At 39.7% G+C, this 14,539-nt stretch overlaps 1 protein-coding gene across 1 annotated transcript in view; it reads left to right on the top strand.

The window, feature by feature from the left end:
* The window catches only part of HMCN2 (hemicentin 2), a 542,629-nt gene that overhangs the window by 122,868 nt on the left and 405,222 nt on the right, over nt 1–14,539 (top strand). The window contains exons 5-6 of the mRNA XM_053695481.1: nt 2,206–2,381; nt 5,839–5,961. Coding sequence (XP_053551456.1) covers nt 2,206–2,381; nt 5,839–5,961 — 299 coding nt within the window. The remainder of the gene's footprint in view (nt 1–2,205; nt 2,382–5,838; nt 5,962–14,539) is intronic.

The raw sequence follows: 14,539 nt of genomic DNA on the forward strand, positions 1-14,539 counted from the left end.
TGTTAAATGCCGACAGTGTATGCTGCCTGCATTCAGCGATGTCTGTCGGACATGATACACTACAGCGTATCATGTCGGACAGGCATTGATAAATTGGCCCCTATGGGGCCCATTTATCAAGCTCCGTATGGAGCTCGAGGGCCCGTGTTTCTGGCGAGCCTGCAGTCTAAAGACCGCTGCTCCATAACCTGTCCGCCTGCTCTGAACAGGTGGACAGACATCGCCGCAATTCAACCCAATCGAGTACGATCGGGTTGATTGACACCCCCCTGCTGGCGGCCAATTGGCAGCGAATCTGCAGGGGGCGGCGTTGCACCAGCAGTTCACAAGAGCTGCTAGTGCAATGCTGAATACGGAGAGCGTATTGCTCTCCGCATTCAGCGAGGTCTGTCGGACCTGATCCGCACTGTTAAATAGGCCCCTGTAAACACCCAGGTCTTGTGTTGAAATTGACTTATCAGAGTGCTTGGGTAATTGCTAAAAAATATGAATTCCTTGGTTAATACCAGGAAAGGTTAGAAAGTACAGGTGTGATAGGTTACTGTGATTTATGTCATTTTAAACTCACTTCCCTCTCTGCTCACTTTCAGAGATCGGACCGGTCACCATCACAACGGATCCTGAAAAGTTCCAGGATGAACTGAAGGAACTCTATGTTCAGGTACTGTTTGAGATAAATATACATCCGGTGGCAAAATACCGCTGGACTGCAGCACATTCCTGTCTTTGGCAGCCAAGAAGTTAAATGCCCATGTTTCACAGCAGTAAGAGAGTCAGCCAGCTGTCAAAATAAAGATCATTGTTGTTGGAACACATTGGCGTATTCATGAGCCTTCCATACTTTCTCTTGCCTTACATGAATGAGTTAATGGAGACAGCGTTAATAAAACACATTGGCGTATTCATGAGCCTTCCATACTTTCTCTTGCCTTACATGAATGAGTTAATGGAGACAGCGTTAATAAAACACATTGGCGTATTCATGAGCCTTCCATACTTTCTCTTGCCTTACATGAATGAGTTAATGGAGACAGCGTTTAGAAATGGCTTTGGAAATATTAGATCTCTTTTTGTAATGACAGCAGGAAGGGCAAACAGATAACAGGAAATAGTTTTAATTAGTAGATAAAAAACAGACATCCCATTTCATTATTAAAAATATAGGTTTTCTTTAAAGGGACACTAAACCCATTTTTTTTCTTTCATGATTCCGATAGAGCAGTAATTTTAAGCAATATTTTTTAAGCTCCGTGAGGCTCGCCGGAAACAGAACCTGTCTGTTTCCGGCGGACAGACATCGCCAGAAATCAACCCGATCGAATACGATCGGGTTGATTGACACCCCCTTGGCATTTATCAATGTGCAGCGAACATGATCCGCAATATCGGATCATGTCCACTCGCACTATAATAAATAGGCCCCCTATTATCACATTTTCTTCATTCTTTTGCTATCTTTATTTCAAAAAGCAGGAATCTAAGCTTAGGAGCCAGACCATTTTTGGTTCAGCGCCATGGGTAGCGCTTGCTGATTGGTGGCTACATTTAGTGGTACCCAGGTGCTGAACTAAAAATGAGCCGGCTCCTAAGCTTAGAGTCCTGCTTTTTCAAATAAAGATAGCAAGAGAACGCAGAAAAATTGATATTAGGAGTAAATTAGAAAGTTGTTTGAAATTGCTGCTCTATCTGAATCATGAAAAAAAAAAAATTGGGTTTAGTGTCCCTTTAAGAGGACATTAAAGTCACAATGTAACTTTCATAATTCAGACAGAATATGCACTTTTTAAGAAGTTTCCAATTTACTTCTATTATCAAATTTATTTTTTCTCTTGGTATCCTTTGTTGAAGAGCATACCTAGGTAGGCACAGGAGCACTTTATGGAAGCCTTGTTCACTTTTAGCATGTGCCTACCTAGATATGCTTTTAAATAAAGGATACAAATAGAACAAGGTCAGTTTGTTAATAGACATACATTTAAATACATTCATGCCCCTTTAATCAATCTTTAGGGCTTCTGATATTCCTTTACTGTATTCTTTCTTACCAGTGTAGCTGAATTGTTATTTCATATATGTACTGCTTTCTGTTAGCAAATGCTTACACATCTACAGACAGGCTTTTAAAGGGTAGGTGTCAACTGCTCCACATTATAAAATACTACATCTAGTAATTAAACTAATCATTTGTGTATAGCTTCTAAATATTTTCTTCTCATTTACAGGGTGGTGGGGATTGCCCAGAGATGAGCGTGGGAGCTATAAAGATGGCGTTGGAAGTCTCTCATCCAGGTTCTTTCATCTACGTATTTACCGATGCCCGCGCTAAGGATTATAGAAAGAAGCAGGAAGTGTTACAGTTATTGCAGCTGAAGCAGTCCCAGGTATGTGGTGTTTGTGGCACTGACTTTCCTGTATAGTTACGTACTGAGTCTGAGCATTAGATCATTTAGATGAACTATAAGTAAAATCTGTATTCATTTATTTGTTTAGATATTTTGCTGATATACATTGTTTGATAGCTCTCTACAAACTCGCTTGAGTTGCTTGCATGAAGTTTCGCATGACTGTGCCTACAATATTTTAACAACTTATTTAATCTTAATTAAAGGGATAGAAAACCCCAATTTCTTCTTTCATGATTCAGATAGAACATACAATTTTAAACAACTTTCCAATCAAATTTGCTTAATTTTCTTGTTATCCTTTGCTGAAAGGACAGCAATGCACTACTGGCAGCTAGATGAACACATCTAGTTAGCCAATCACAACAGACAAATGTGTGCAGGTGTTCTGGTAATAGGGCGAACTTTGAAAAACAGCGAACCATGTCACTTCCTGTGACGTTACATCAGCTGTTTCACAAATTTTGGCCTTAATGCGCATGCGTGCCAGCGTCATCACATACCTGGCCGCATACGTCACTGCTACAATATTTAGTGCTGTGAAATTCCAGGACCCTTTCTAGAGCGCATGCGTGGGATTTTGTATCACAAATGGTGCGCTCATGGAAAGCTGTTTCTTCGTCTCCTCAGCAATATTCGTAACTCCACCCCCCACTGCAACTACTCCCATTACTACTAACACTCTAAAGCTCAGTCTCCGGGCTCGTGCATGAGAAACAGCTCCCCCGCCCCGCGGCTATCGCCACTTGAAACACAATGACATTGAAGGGAGCCTGTTAAAAGCTGCATTGGATCAGCAGAAGAAGCAGTGGCGATAACCGGGGGGCTGTTTCTCATGCACGAGCACGGAGACTGAGCTTTAGAGTATTAGTAGTAATAGGAGTAGTTGCAGTGGGGGGCGGAGTTCCGAATATTGCAGATGAGCCGAAGAAACAGCTTTCCATGAGCGCACCATTTGTGATACAAAATCCCACGCATGCGCTGTAGAAAGGGTCCCGGAATTTCACAGCACATTGTAGCAGTGACGTATGCGGCTATGTATGTGATGACGCTGGCACGCATGCGCATTACGGCCAACATTTGTGAAAGAGCTGATGTAACGTCACAGGAAGTGACATGGTTCGCTGTTTTCCAAAGTTCACCCTCTTACCAGAACACAGGCATCAATCAGCAGTTAGCTCTCACTAGTGTATGATACGTGCATATTATTTTTCAACAAGGGATACCAAGAGAACAAAGCACATTTGAAAAATGGAAGTGAATTTAAAAATGTCTTAAAATGACATGCTCTATCTGAATTATGCACGTTTCATTTTGACTTTCCTATTCCTTTAACTTTTTTAATTGTATTAATTTGATTAATGTTTTCTGAGCGCTTACATTTCAAACTTTTTGTACCATTTTGAACAGCAAGATATTTTAAGATATAAAGTTTGAGTCCAACATCATCAGTCCAAAATAAGCACTTAAAGAGACAGTAAACACTAAAATTGTTATTGTTTAAAAAGATAGATAACGCCTTTACTACCCATGCCAATCGTGTTCCTGTTCCATATGCAGGCAGATGCTTGGAGCTCAGGAACTCCAGCTGTAATTTTACAGCCGAGACTGCTGGAGCTTCGTGTACAATAGGCAAAGTACTGCATGACTTATATATACGTCCTTTTGGGTTTAGGGGTTATTATTCTTATTATCAGTTATTTGTAGAGCGCCAACAGATTCCGCAGCGCTAAACATACCTATTTAGGGGCCGATTTATCATCGGTCTGTCCGACATGATCCGCTCAGCGGATCATGTCCGACAGACATCGATGAATGCCGAGAGCATACGCTGTCTGTATTTAACATTGCACAAGCAGTTCTGGTGAACTGCTTGTGCAATACCGCCCCCTGCAGATTTGCTGCCAATCGGCCACTAGTGAGGGGTGTCAATCAGCCTGATTGTATAGGATTGAGTGGATTGATGTCCGCAGCCTCAGAGCAGGCGGACCAGTTAAGAAGCAGCGGTCTTAAGACCGCTGCTTCTTAAAGGGACATGAAACCCAAAAAATGTATTTCATGATTCAGATAGAGAATACAATTCCTAACAACTTTGCAATTTGCTTCTATTATTTAGTTTGCTTCCTTCTCTTCTTATCATTTGCTGAAAGGTTTATCTAGGCAAGTTCACGAGCAGCAGAGAACCTAGGTTCTAGCTGTTGATTGGTGACTGCATATATATATTGAATGTGATTGGCTCACCCATTTGTTCAGTTAGAAACTAGTAGTGACAGATTAGATAATAGAAGTAAATTAGAAAGTTGTTTAAAATTGTATTCTCTATCTGAATCATAAAATAATTTTTTTGGGTTTCATGTCCCTTTAACTGCTGTTTCCGGCGAGCCTGGAGGCTCACGCGGAAACAGGGGCATCAGGGGCCCCATAGACTCCAGTTTGTGCAGCAGTGTTTTTAGCAATTCCAAATACTGCTACAATTATACACGGACGCTTCTGAGCTTACATTGTTCTGCTCTTAAAGAAAGGCTACAAAGAGTAAGTCAATCAAAACGTTGTTTAAAATGATATGCTCTTAATGACAAACATAGAATTATGACTTTGATATCCATTTAATATATAGAAAATTAAACGTAATCCAAAAATTCAGTACTGGTGCCCTGACTGACCCATTATTTGATAAGAACTCCTTTTGTTTTATAAACCTCTGCGGTAGATTATAGCTGGAGAGCCATTTTTGATACACAGACAGATGAACAATCCTTTGCAGACTTTTGTCAATTATTACAGCCTGAGTATTAAAGGGACAGTTTACTCAAAAATGTTCTCCCCTTTTATTTGTTCCCAATGATCCACTTTACCTGCTGGAGTGTATTAAATTGTTTACAAGTATTTCCTTTATCTTTATATTGGAATTTGAAATAGTTTATTTAGCCTGTGGTATCCACACCCATCCTGAAAGTTTTTGGACTAAAGGCCAAGCTGTGTTAACACAGCCAGTAGAGGAAATTACACTCCCAGTGGGTTATAGAAGAGATAAGGTGATACAATGTTAATTTTCCTTTGTTCTCTCCAAGTACTGGTGATTGGTTTATGGACAGATATAAGATAAAGAAGCAGGTATATGTACACAGTGTGATAAAGTAATGAGATCTGATTACACCTACAAGCTCAACCCAATTTATTAGTCTGTGGCTTCAAAACACAAAATCAGCTATTTCATATAGACAAATAAACCTTAAAAAGCAAATCTCATACATTTTATACTCTGCAGCTGGTAAAAAAAAGTATTTGGAAACAGGGAAAAACAATTTTATAGTATACTGTCCTTTTAATTTATTTTATTGTCTTATGGCATTTGTGAAGTTCAGTAGTATGTTCACATTATGTTCCCCTTACTCAGGTATGAGCTCACACTGCACTCTCTGTTTCTTGCTTGTAGGTGGTCTTTGTGCTGACTGGGGACTGTGGAGACAGAAGCCACCATGGCTACCGAGTCTATGAAGAGATTGCGGCCACAAGCTCTGGTCAGATTTTTCACCTGGACAAGCAGCAGGTTAATGAGGTGAGTGATACGAGGGTCTATATGGTCAGAGCTGGTCGCTGAAGGAAACTAGTTAGGTGGGAGTTTTATAGTACACAAGTATACATGACAGCACAACCAAACATCCCTTTTTAAACACAGCAATGCTAGAAATGTACTAAAATATAGCTGTTGCATGAGCGACATCACATGCTCTTTAAGAATAACTTGCTAAAAAAATAGGGGTATTCCTCAGATGACCCCCAAAAACAGAGGTCTCACCTCTTTGCCCTAATGGAATGCTGCAGCCGTCACATATAGAAGAGTTATTCTCTAGTAAAGTAAAGGAGTATTTTTATGGGCCGTGAGATTGATTAGTTGCAGATGCGTTCATAAGGAGAGATGTAAATCTTCCTTAGCATAGATTGTCTCAAGCAGGTACTTATAGGGTGGAATGTCAGCTCTTTGTTGCCCCAGGTTGTAAGCTGGCTTTATAGTGTTAAGCATCTGAGATTCCAGATGTTGTTTGCCCAGCGCAGGCTGGATCCACATTTTGCCGGTTAAGTGATGAGATACATATGACTATTGTCCTTATACGTTGCAGACTTGCTTTTAGTAGTGCGTCTAGGTAATGAGAGTGAGCTGTCCTGTAATTCTGTTTTCTCCAGTCAGTACCCAATCTGCACTTGTGTAGTTGTGACAATCCAGGTTAGTAACACTTGGCTTTGATTATATATTAGGTGTCATTAGTCAGGTTAGTACCTGCAGTCTATGTAAAGGTATTTGTCTCTGCCCTTCCTCCTGCTGCAGTGATCCACCATTGGGAGATTTGGCAGATGAAGACTTGTCACATCTATCACAGTGGTCTTTGTGACATGTTTATTGTCTTTGCTCAGCAGCCCATGAGATCACATCTATGGTTTATTGGTTATTAATATAATTGTATAAATAATTATAAAGGACGCTATCCTCATATCCTCATAAAGTCTAAAAAGTGATGTAAACGTATATACTGTACACTTGTCATAATAATATATTTGTAGTGCCACCAACACCCTTTCTTTGTTTGTCAGAATGTGATTTAGCAGTGAGCGAAAATTAGGCTACCTTTTAAAGGGGCGATTTATCAAGCTGAGGCAGACAGGGGCGCACATACGCGCCCCTGTCCGCCGCAGCTCGCCTCTGGCGGACTGAATTCCCCTGGTGGAATTCAGCAGTGCACACGAGCGCTATTTTTCACGTGCATGCAATCCCGCCCCCTGCCCGCGCGCAGCCAACAATGCGCGGTCAAGAGCTGGCAATCTTCCCGGTCGAACTAGACCGGGTAGATTGAAATTCACCACCTAAGAGGGTAGGGAAGCAGCGGTCTAATGACTGCTGCTTGTTAAAGGGCCATTCTACACCAGAATTTGTATTGTTTAAAAAGATAGATAATCCCTTTATTACCCATTCCCTAGTTTTGCACAACCAACACAGTTATATAAATACACTTTTTACCTCTGTGATTACTTTGTATCTAAGCCTCTGCAAACTGTCCCCTTATTTCAGTTCTTTTGACAGACATCCATTTTAGCCAATCAGAGCTGGCTCCCTGGAGCTCCATGTGCGTGAGCACAGTGTTATCTATATGACACACATGAACTAACACCCTCTAGTGGTGAAAAACTGTCAAAATACCCAGAGAGAAGAGGTGGCCTTCAAGGGTTTAGAAATTAGCATATGAACCTCCAAGGTTTAGCTTTCAACTAAGAATACCAAGAGAACAAAGCAAATTTGATGACCAAAGTAAATTGGAAAATTGTTTAAAATTACAATCTCTATCTGAATCATGAAAGTTTACTTTGGTCTAGACTGTCCCTTTAAATACGGCGTGCAGGTTCTCGTGTAAGAACCTGCAGTCATAGGCAGGCGAAAGCCTGCCGAAGAGGTTGATAAATCAACCCCTTAGGGCTTAGTTCCCTTTCCTGCAGGGATGTCATTGCCTAGTCTTCATATGTAGACCAGTTATTAAAGGGACACTCAAGTCAATTTTAAACTTCCATGATTCAGATAGAGCAGCAGTTTCAAACAACTTTCCAATTTACTTCCATTAACAAAACGTTCAGTCGTTTTATATTTACACTTTTTAAAGTCACCAGCTCCTACTGAGCATGTGCAAGAATTCACAGAATATACCTATATGTATCTGTGATTGGCTGATGGCTGTCACATGATAAAGGAGGAGTGGAAATAGATATAACTTACTCATGTGAAGTTCAGACTAATGGCTATTGCATTTGTTGTTTATGCAAATCTACTGTATTTACTGGTACTTTAAAAGGAGCATTTAACTCATTTCCTATTTGCATATGAAGGAGATGTAGTAAAGTGGTCAAATATGTTTTGTTTTGTAATTGTCTGTGAAACAAATGGAAAATGTAATGTTTGTGCACAACTGATCCTTAAGGGTAGATACTGGCTATTAAGGGCAGTTCCGCACAAGTCTGTTGGTGCTCCAGCAGCATAGCAGCAAAAACATTGTTGTATTCGGGAAATTAAAGAGACACTGAACCCAATTATTTTCTTTCACGATTCAGATAGAAATTTTAATAAACTTTCGAATTTACTCCTATTATCAATTTTTCTTCGTTCTCTTGCTATCTTTATTTTAAAAGCAGTAATTTACAGTAAATCTTAGCAGCCAGCCCATTTTAGGTTCAGCACCATGGATAGCGCTTGCTTATTGGAGGCTTACATTTACCCACCAAAAAGCAAGCATAACCCAGGTTCTCAACCAAACATGGTCCGGTGTTCTATCGAGAACTCCAATACATCGAAAACTCCAATCTGACGTCACTTCCGGTGATTCCACACATCTGTTTGGTCCGTGTCTCAGTGAGTGACATGTTTCACAACCAATCAGATGGGCACTATTATCGCCTATCTTCACTATCTATTTTGTTAACCTTATTCCCCTAGGTTTACTTGGGGTGTATGCAAGAGGATCAGAAGAGCGCCCCCCAAGACGGGCAAAAACAGATAGTGGAAATAGAAGAGTCACCGGAGTTTGAGGAATTGGCGTTCACGACAGAACACCGGCTCCTATGCATCACATTCTTGCTTTTTAAATAAAGATAGGAAGAGAATGAAGAAAAATTGATAATAGGAGTAAATTAGAAAGTTGCTTAAAATTGTGTGCTCTACCTGAATCATTAAAGAAAAAAATTGGGTTTAGTGTCCCTTTAACTAGTTTACAAATAGAGAAATCTGTAATACTTTATGTTTGAATAATTTTTATTAATTTTCAGAAATAAATCATAACAACAAGAAACATACCTTTCTCTCCTTTTACCTCTGTTGCTGGAAGACTCGGAGATAAAGTTTACAATAGCATATGATTGACCTTCCTGCAATTCAACTTACAGTCTTAATAATGAACTATGGTATCACAATTTACAAGAATGGAGTCTTGCAGTTCCCGTTCATGCATGGTATAAGTTCCATGGTCTTACATTCTTTCCAGAATTCTTCCTTTTGATTATAGAGAGAATTGTTCTTTTAGAATATCTGGACTTGTATTTATCTTATCTAAACATTTAACAGGAAAACATCATAAAGTAAATAATATCTACTCCACTCTAGGTGGTCATAACTAAATAGGATATCGCTGAGAGAAGGTGAGCTAAAGAGAACTAGATTAAAGGGAGGTGGGGAGGGGGGGGAGGGGGGATATGATGTGACGACATATCTCCTCTTTTTTTGTCTATATGATTCATCTATCAGTCTGTGTTATATGTATTTTAAGGAGTAAAGTCGGTTGTGATCATATAAACCACCTTGAGTAACATTTCCTTGAGTGTTCACATCATTAGGGCTCACTTAGTTATCCAGTAATACCATACCGCTTGGACCGTGTCTCTGTTGTCTAGGGTATTTGATGCCATCTCATACATAGTATATGTATGATTAATTTTATTATATATTTCCGTCCAGGTGGGACTCCCTGTTTTCCAGTACCTAGCTATACACGTCCTTGTGATTGTGCATAGGATTCTGAAAAATGTGTTGATGTGTTTATTGTATATGTTTATATGTTCGTGTAGGAGGGCCTGTTGTATTGTGAGCTCAACATTTTCGCCTAGGATTTGACTAAGGAAGGTAGATAGATGTCTCCAAATTCCTCTGATTTCTCTGCAATCCCACCACATATGTCTATATGTTCCTACTTCCCCACATCCTCTGTAGCAATAGATATTTCCTTGTGCGTGCATGTGAGCAGTTCTCGTGGGTGTTAAGTACCAGCGGTAAATGGTTTTAGTAACATTTTCTTTAAGGTCTACACTTATAAGTCCCTTCTCTGCGTTCTGAAATATTGTTTCCCATTCCTTAGTGTCTTTACAAATATGTAGTTCCTTTTCCCACGCCACCATAGTTGATGTTTTTGTGTTGTTCTGTGTAGCTTGTATGGCTATGTATAGGATGGAGATAGCATGTTTATCGCGGTCTGCTGATTTACAGAAGAGTTCTATTGTGGTGGTGTTGCTTTCTCTCGGGTTTTTCATATATGCTTGCATAGCTGATTGTATTTGTAAATAAAGATACCAGTGCAATTTCAGTGGGTGTATTACAGTCTGAAGTTGATTAAATGGCATCACATTTCCACCCTCTAAATAATCCGCTACTCTGTATAAGCCCTTATTTTCCCATTTTTTAATTTGAGTTCTGAGTTCATTAGGCAGTATGAATCTTAGTGGCATGTATAGGGAGTGTTGTGGGAGTAATTTGTATTTAATTCTCGCACGTTTCCAGGTAGTCACTATGAGATTTTCAGTGTAAGGTCTTAGTGTCTCTTTAGTGGTTTGTGTTTTCTCTGGGTCCCAGATAATTGTATCACTTTCACTCCACCCACCTAGATTCGCTTCCAAATTAGGCCATACAATCTCTTTAGATCTCTTCAGTAATAAGACGTCTTGCGCTAATCTAGCAGCGTTATAGTAATCTATTAAATTAGGGGCCCCAATACCTCCCAGTTTTTTGTGTCTATTTAAAATTGATTTTGCTATCCTATTCGTTTTGTTACCTCTAATGAATGTTTGAATCTCCTTTTGTAATAGTTCTAGGTCTGTTTTCACTATTTTGATGGGTAGGGTTCTAAATAAATACAATATCCTCGGTAGAGCATTCATTTTAACCGCCGCTACTCTTCCCAACCACGAGAAATTAAAACCCTTCCATTTCAATAGATCTTTTTTAATTTGTTTAAATAATGGGATGTAATTTACTTTGTAAAGCTGTGTGGGACAGTTAGGGAGGTGGATTCCTAGGTATTTGAGAGAATGGTTCATCCATCTAAAGTTAAAATTGGACTCTATCAGAGTCTGAGTCTGTCTGGGGATCGCTATGGGGAGGGCTTCACATTTTTCTGCATTGATTTTGAAACCTGAAATAGCGGCAAAGGTCGCTAGGGTTTGGTATAAGTTAGGCAGCGATATCAGTGGATTTGTTAAAGTCAAGAGTATATCGTCCGCAAAAAGGGACAGCTTATATTCCATTTTATTGATCTTAACTCCCGTTATATCCACCTGCGAGCGTATTTTGGCTGCTAATGGCTCTATGCACAGGGCAAAGAGCAACGGGGACAGGGGACACCCCTGTCTAGTCCCATTACGAATTGGGAAGGATTTAGATTTATAACCCGCCGATGATACTTGCGCTCCTGAGGAGGAATAAATGGCTTTCAATGCTTTAATGAGTGTTCCCTGAAACCCCATCTTGTGTAATATTAGGAACATATAGTCCCAATCAATTCGGTCAAACGCCTTCTCCGCATCCAACGATAGGAGCAGAGAAGGCGTCCGTGTCTCTCTCATGGTTTGAATTAAGTTGGTGACTCTACGTATATTGTCTGGGGCTTCTCTACCTTTAATAAAACCCACTTGGTCTGGATGGACCAAGTGGGGTAGGATATGTTTAAGTCTGTTAGCTATTATCTTTGTAAAAATTTTAAGGTCTTGATTGATGAGGGATATTGGGCGATAGCTTTGACATTTTTTGTGATCCTTTCCGGGCTTGGGAATTACTACGATTTTAGCAGCTAACAGGTCAGGAGGAATATCCCCTCCCTCCATGATATAGTTACAGAATTTAATGAGGTGTGGGATCAATGCTGATTTAAAGAGCTTATAATACTCTCCCGGAAAACCATCCGGGCCTGCAGCTTTTCCTGGTTTAAGATCTTTAATAGCCCCTATCACTTCTATAGTGGATATGGGTGCATTCAATATATCTCTTTGTTCGTTAGATATGGTTTGTAATACTCTGAGATGAGTTTCTCTGTCTCCTTGTTATGTAGGACCTTTCTCCCGTCATATAATTCACCATAAAATGTCGCAAAAGTATCTACTATTTCCTGTGGGTGTGAGGTTAATTTGTTGTTTGGTGTCTCAATGTGGGCGATCGTTGAAGCTCTATTTCGTTCTCTAATTTTGTATGCCATATACCTATCAGGTTTGTTTGAAAATATAAAGTATTGTGCCTGAAGTTTCTGGATGGATCTAGTGGCTTGGGTTTGAAGGAGTGTGGCTAACGCTGTTTTTTTAGATTGGAGAGTTTGTTGAATTGCCTTTGTTTTAGTGAGCCTGTGTTGTCTTTCTAAATCCTCAATTTCTGTGTGCAGCTGTTTCAGGTTTTGTCTGTACTTCCTGATCTTCAGTGTTTTTTCTTTAATTAGTATCCCTCTTAAAACTGCCTTATGAGCTGCCCAGACAATTCCAGGATTAGAAACCGTGTCTGTGTTTATGTTCCAGTATTCTGCTAATAATTTAAGTGTGCTGTCATATGTCTGGGGGTCACTAACATAAGTTTTGTCAAAGGTCCATGTTTTACTTCTATTCGGATCGCTCAATCCCTCCACCTGTAAGGTAATGATCGAGTGATCAGACCATACGCATGCATGAATCTGAGAGTTGCTTAATAAAGGCTGCAAAACCTGGCTGACCCAAATGTAGTCTAACCTAATATAGGATTTATGTGCTGCTGAGTAGAAGGTAGGATCGTTGGTTAAGCCATAAAGAGTGGTCCAGGTCTCTATCAGGGAGTGAGGCAAAAGACTGTCCTTAATTGATTTAACAATACGGTTGTGTCTAGCCTGTTTATGAGATAGGGGTTTAACATCTGTTGGATTAATGGGTCTCATAGTGATATTGAAATCCCCTGCTAAAAATATTTTGGTATGGGACCATTGTGTGAGTAAATGTGAAATGTGTTGAAAGAAGCTGTGTTGATTTTCATTCGGTGCATAGATATTGCAGAGTGTGATTTCCAAGTCTGAAATTCGCCCTTTAACTATGAGATATCTCCCTTCATTATCTGCAATTATATCATCTTGTATAAAGTTCAGTGAGGAGTGTATAAGTATGGATGTACCTCTTTTTTTAGAAGTTGTAGTTGAGTGATAATGGGTGGTGAAATATTTTGCCCAATATTTCGGGATTTTTTCTTTAAGGAAATGGGTCTCCTGTAGGAATAGGATGTTAGCGTGTAATGAGGTGTATTGTGACATTGCCATTTTTCTTTTTACGTCTGTGTTTAAGCCCCTCACATTGTGGGACAGTATCTTTATGTTAGGGGTCATTTTGTTATATTTAGGTGTGTGTGCTGCAGGGTTATGTGTATTACCTGGTGACCTCTGCTCCGGTACAATATTCTTAGAGTGTGTGAGCAGTCTGAGTTAAACTTGGTGGTCTGTGTCATGTCGTCATTGGGAATGGGGAGGGAACTGAAAAGAAAACATAATGTCAATAACATAAATAACAATAATCTGAAATCCTCGGTATGAGGTTTTTTCAGGAATAACTTACAACATATTATTAGCATGAACCTGTAAACAAGAAAATACTGTACATAGGGGGGGTATATCCCCACAACATCTTATAACCATTATTTTTATCTCGCATCATGAAGTCACTAGGAGCAGGTAACATTGAAAAGGTGTTTACATTAAATTGGAGGTTAGAAAGTCTTCGCCTCCAGACAGTCCGAGGACAATCTGGATTACTCCCATCCTCTACTTTTCATCTACTCCCAGTTATCATTCATGCAACGAGGTTTATGAAAGATAAAAAATAAATAGCTGCAGTCCTACTTTGTTTGTAGTTTAGATTAGGAGACTTTTCCCTTTGTTTCTTTTATCTTTTGTTTCTTATGATTGATTGCCTGCCACTTTGAAGGATCTGGGCGTCTGTCTGTGTCTTTGTTCTTCGCCGGGGTTGATATCGTGTTTGAGATGGTAGGAGTTTCTAGATTCAATATACTACATATCTCTGGTATGTCTTCTGGTTCTTTGAGTGTGATAGTCTTAGAGTCTTTCATGATATGTAGGGCAAATGGAAAACCCCATCTATATAAGATCTGGTGTTTTCTAAGTAGGCTTGTAAGAGGACGTAGGGCTCCTCTCCTCTGTAGAGTTTTGACGCTAAGGTCCTGATAAAATTGGATTACATTGCCTTGATATTTATATGTTGGGTTCTTTCTTGCTGCTTGCAGGATTTTTTCTTTATCCGGAAAGAATGTTAATTTGGTGATAATGTCTCTTGGAGGTAGACCTGGTTTGGGTTTTGGTTTTAGCGCTCTATGAGCTCTT

This window comes from Bombina bombina, chromosome 12 (genome assembly GCF_027579735.1).
Source record: "Bombina bombina isolate aBomBom1 chromosome 12, aBomBom1.pri, whole genome shotgun sequence".
Lineage (NCBI taxonomy): Eukaryota > Metazoa > Chordata > Amphibia > Anura > Bombinatoridae > Bombina > Bombina bombina.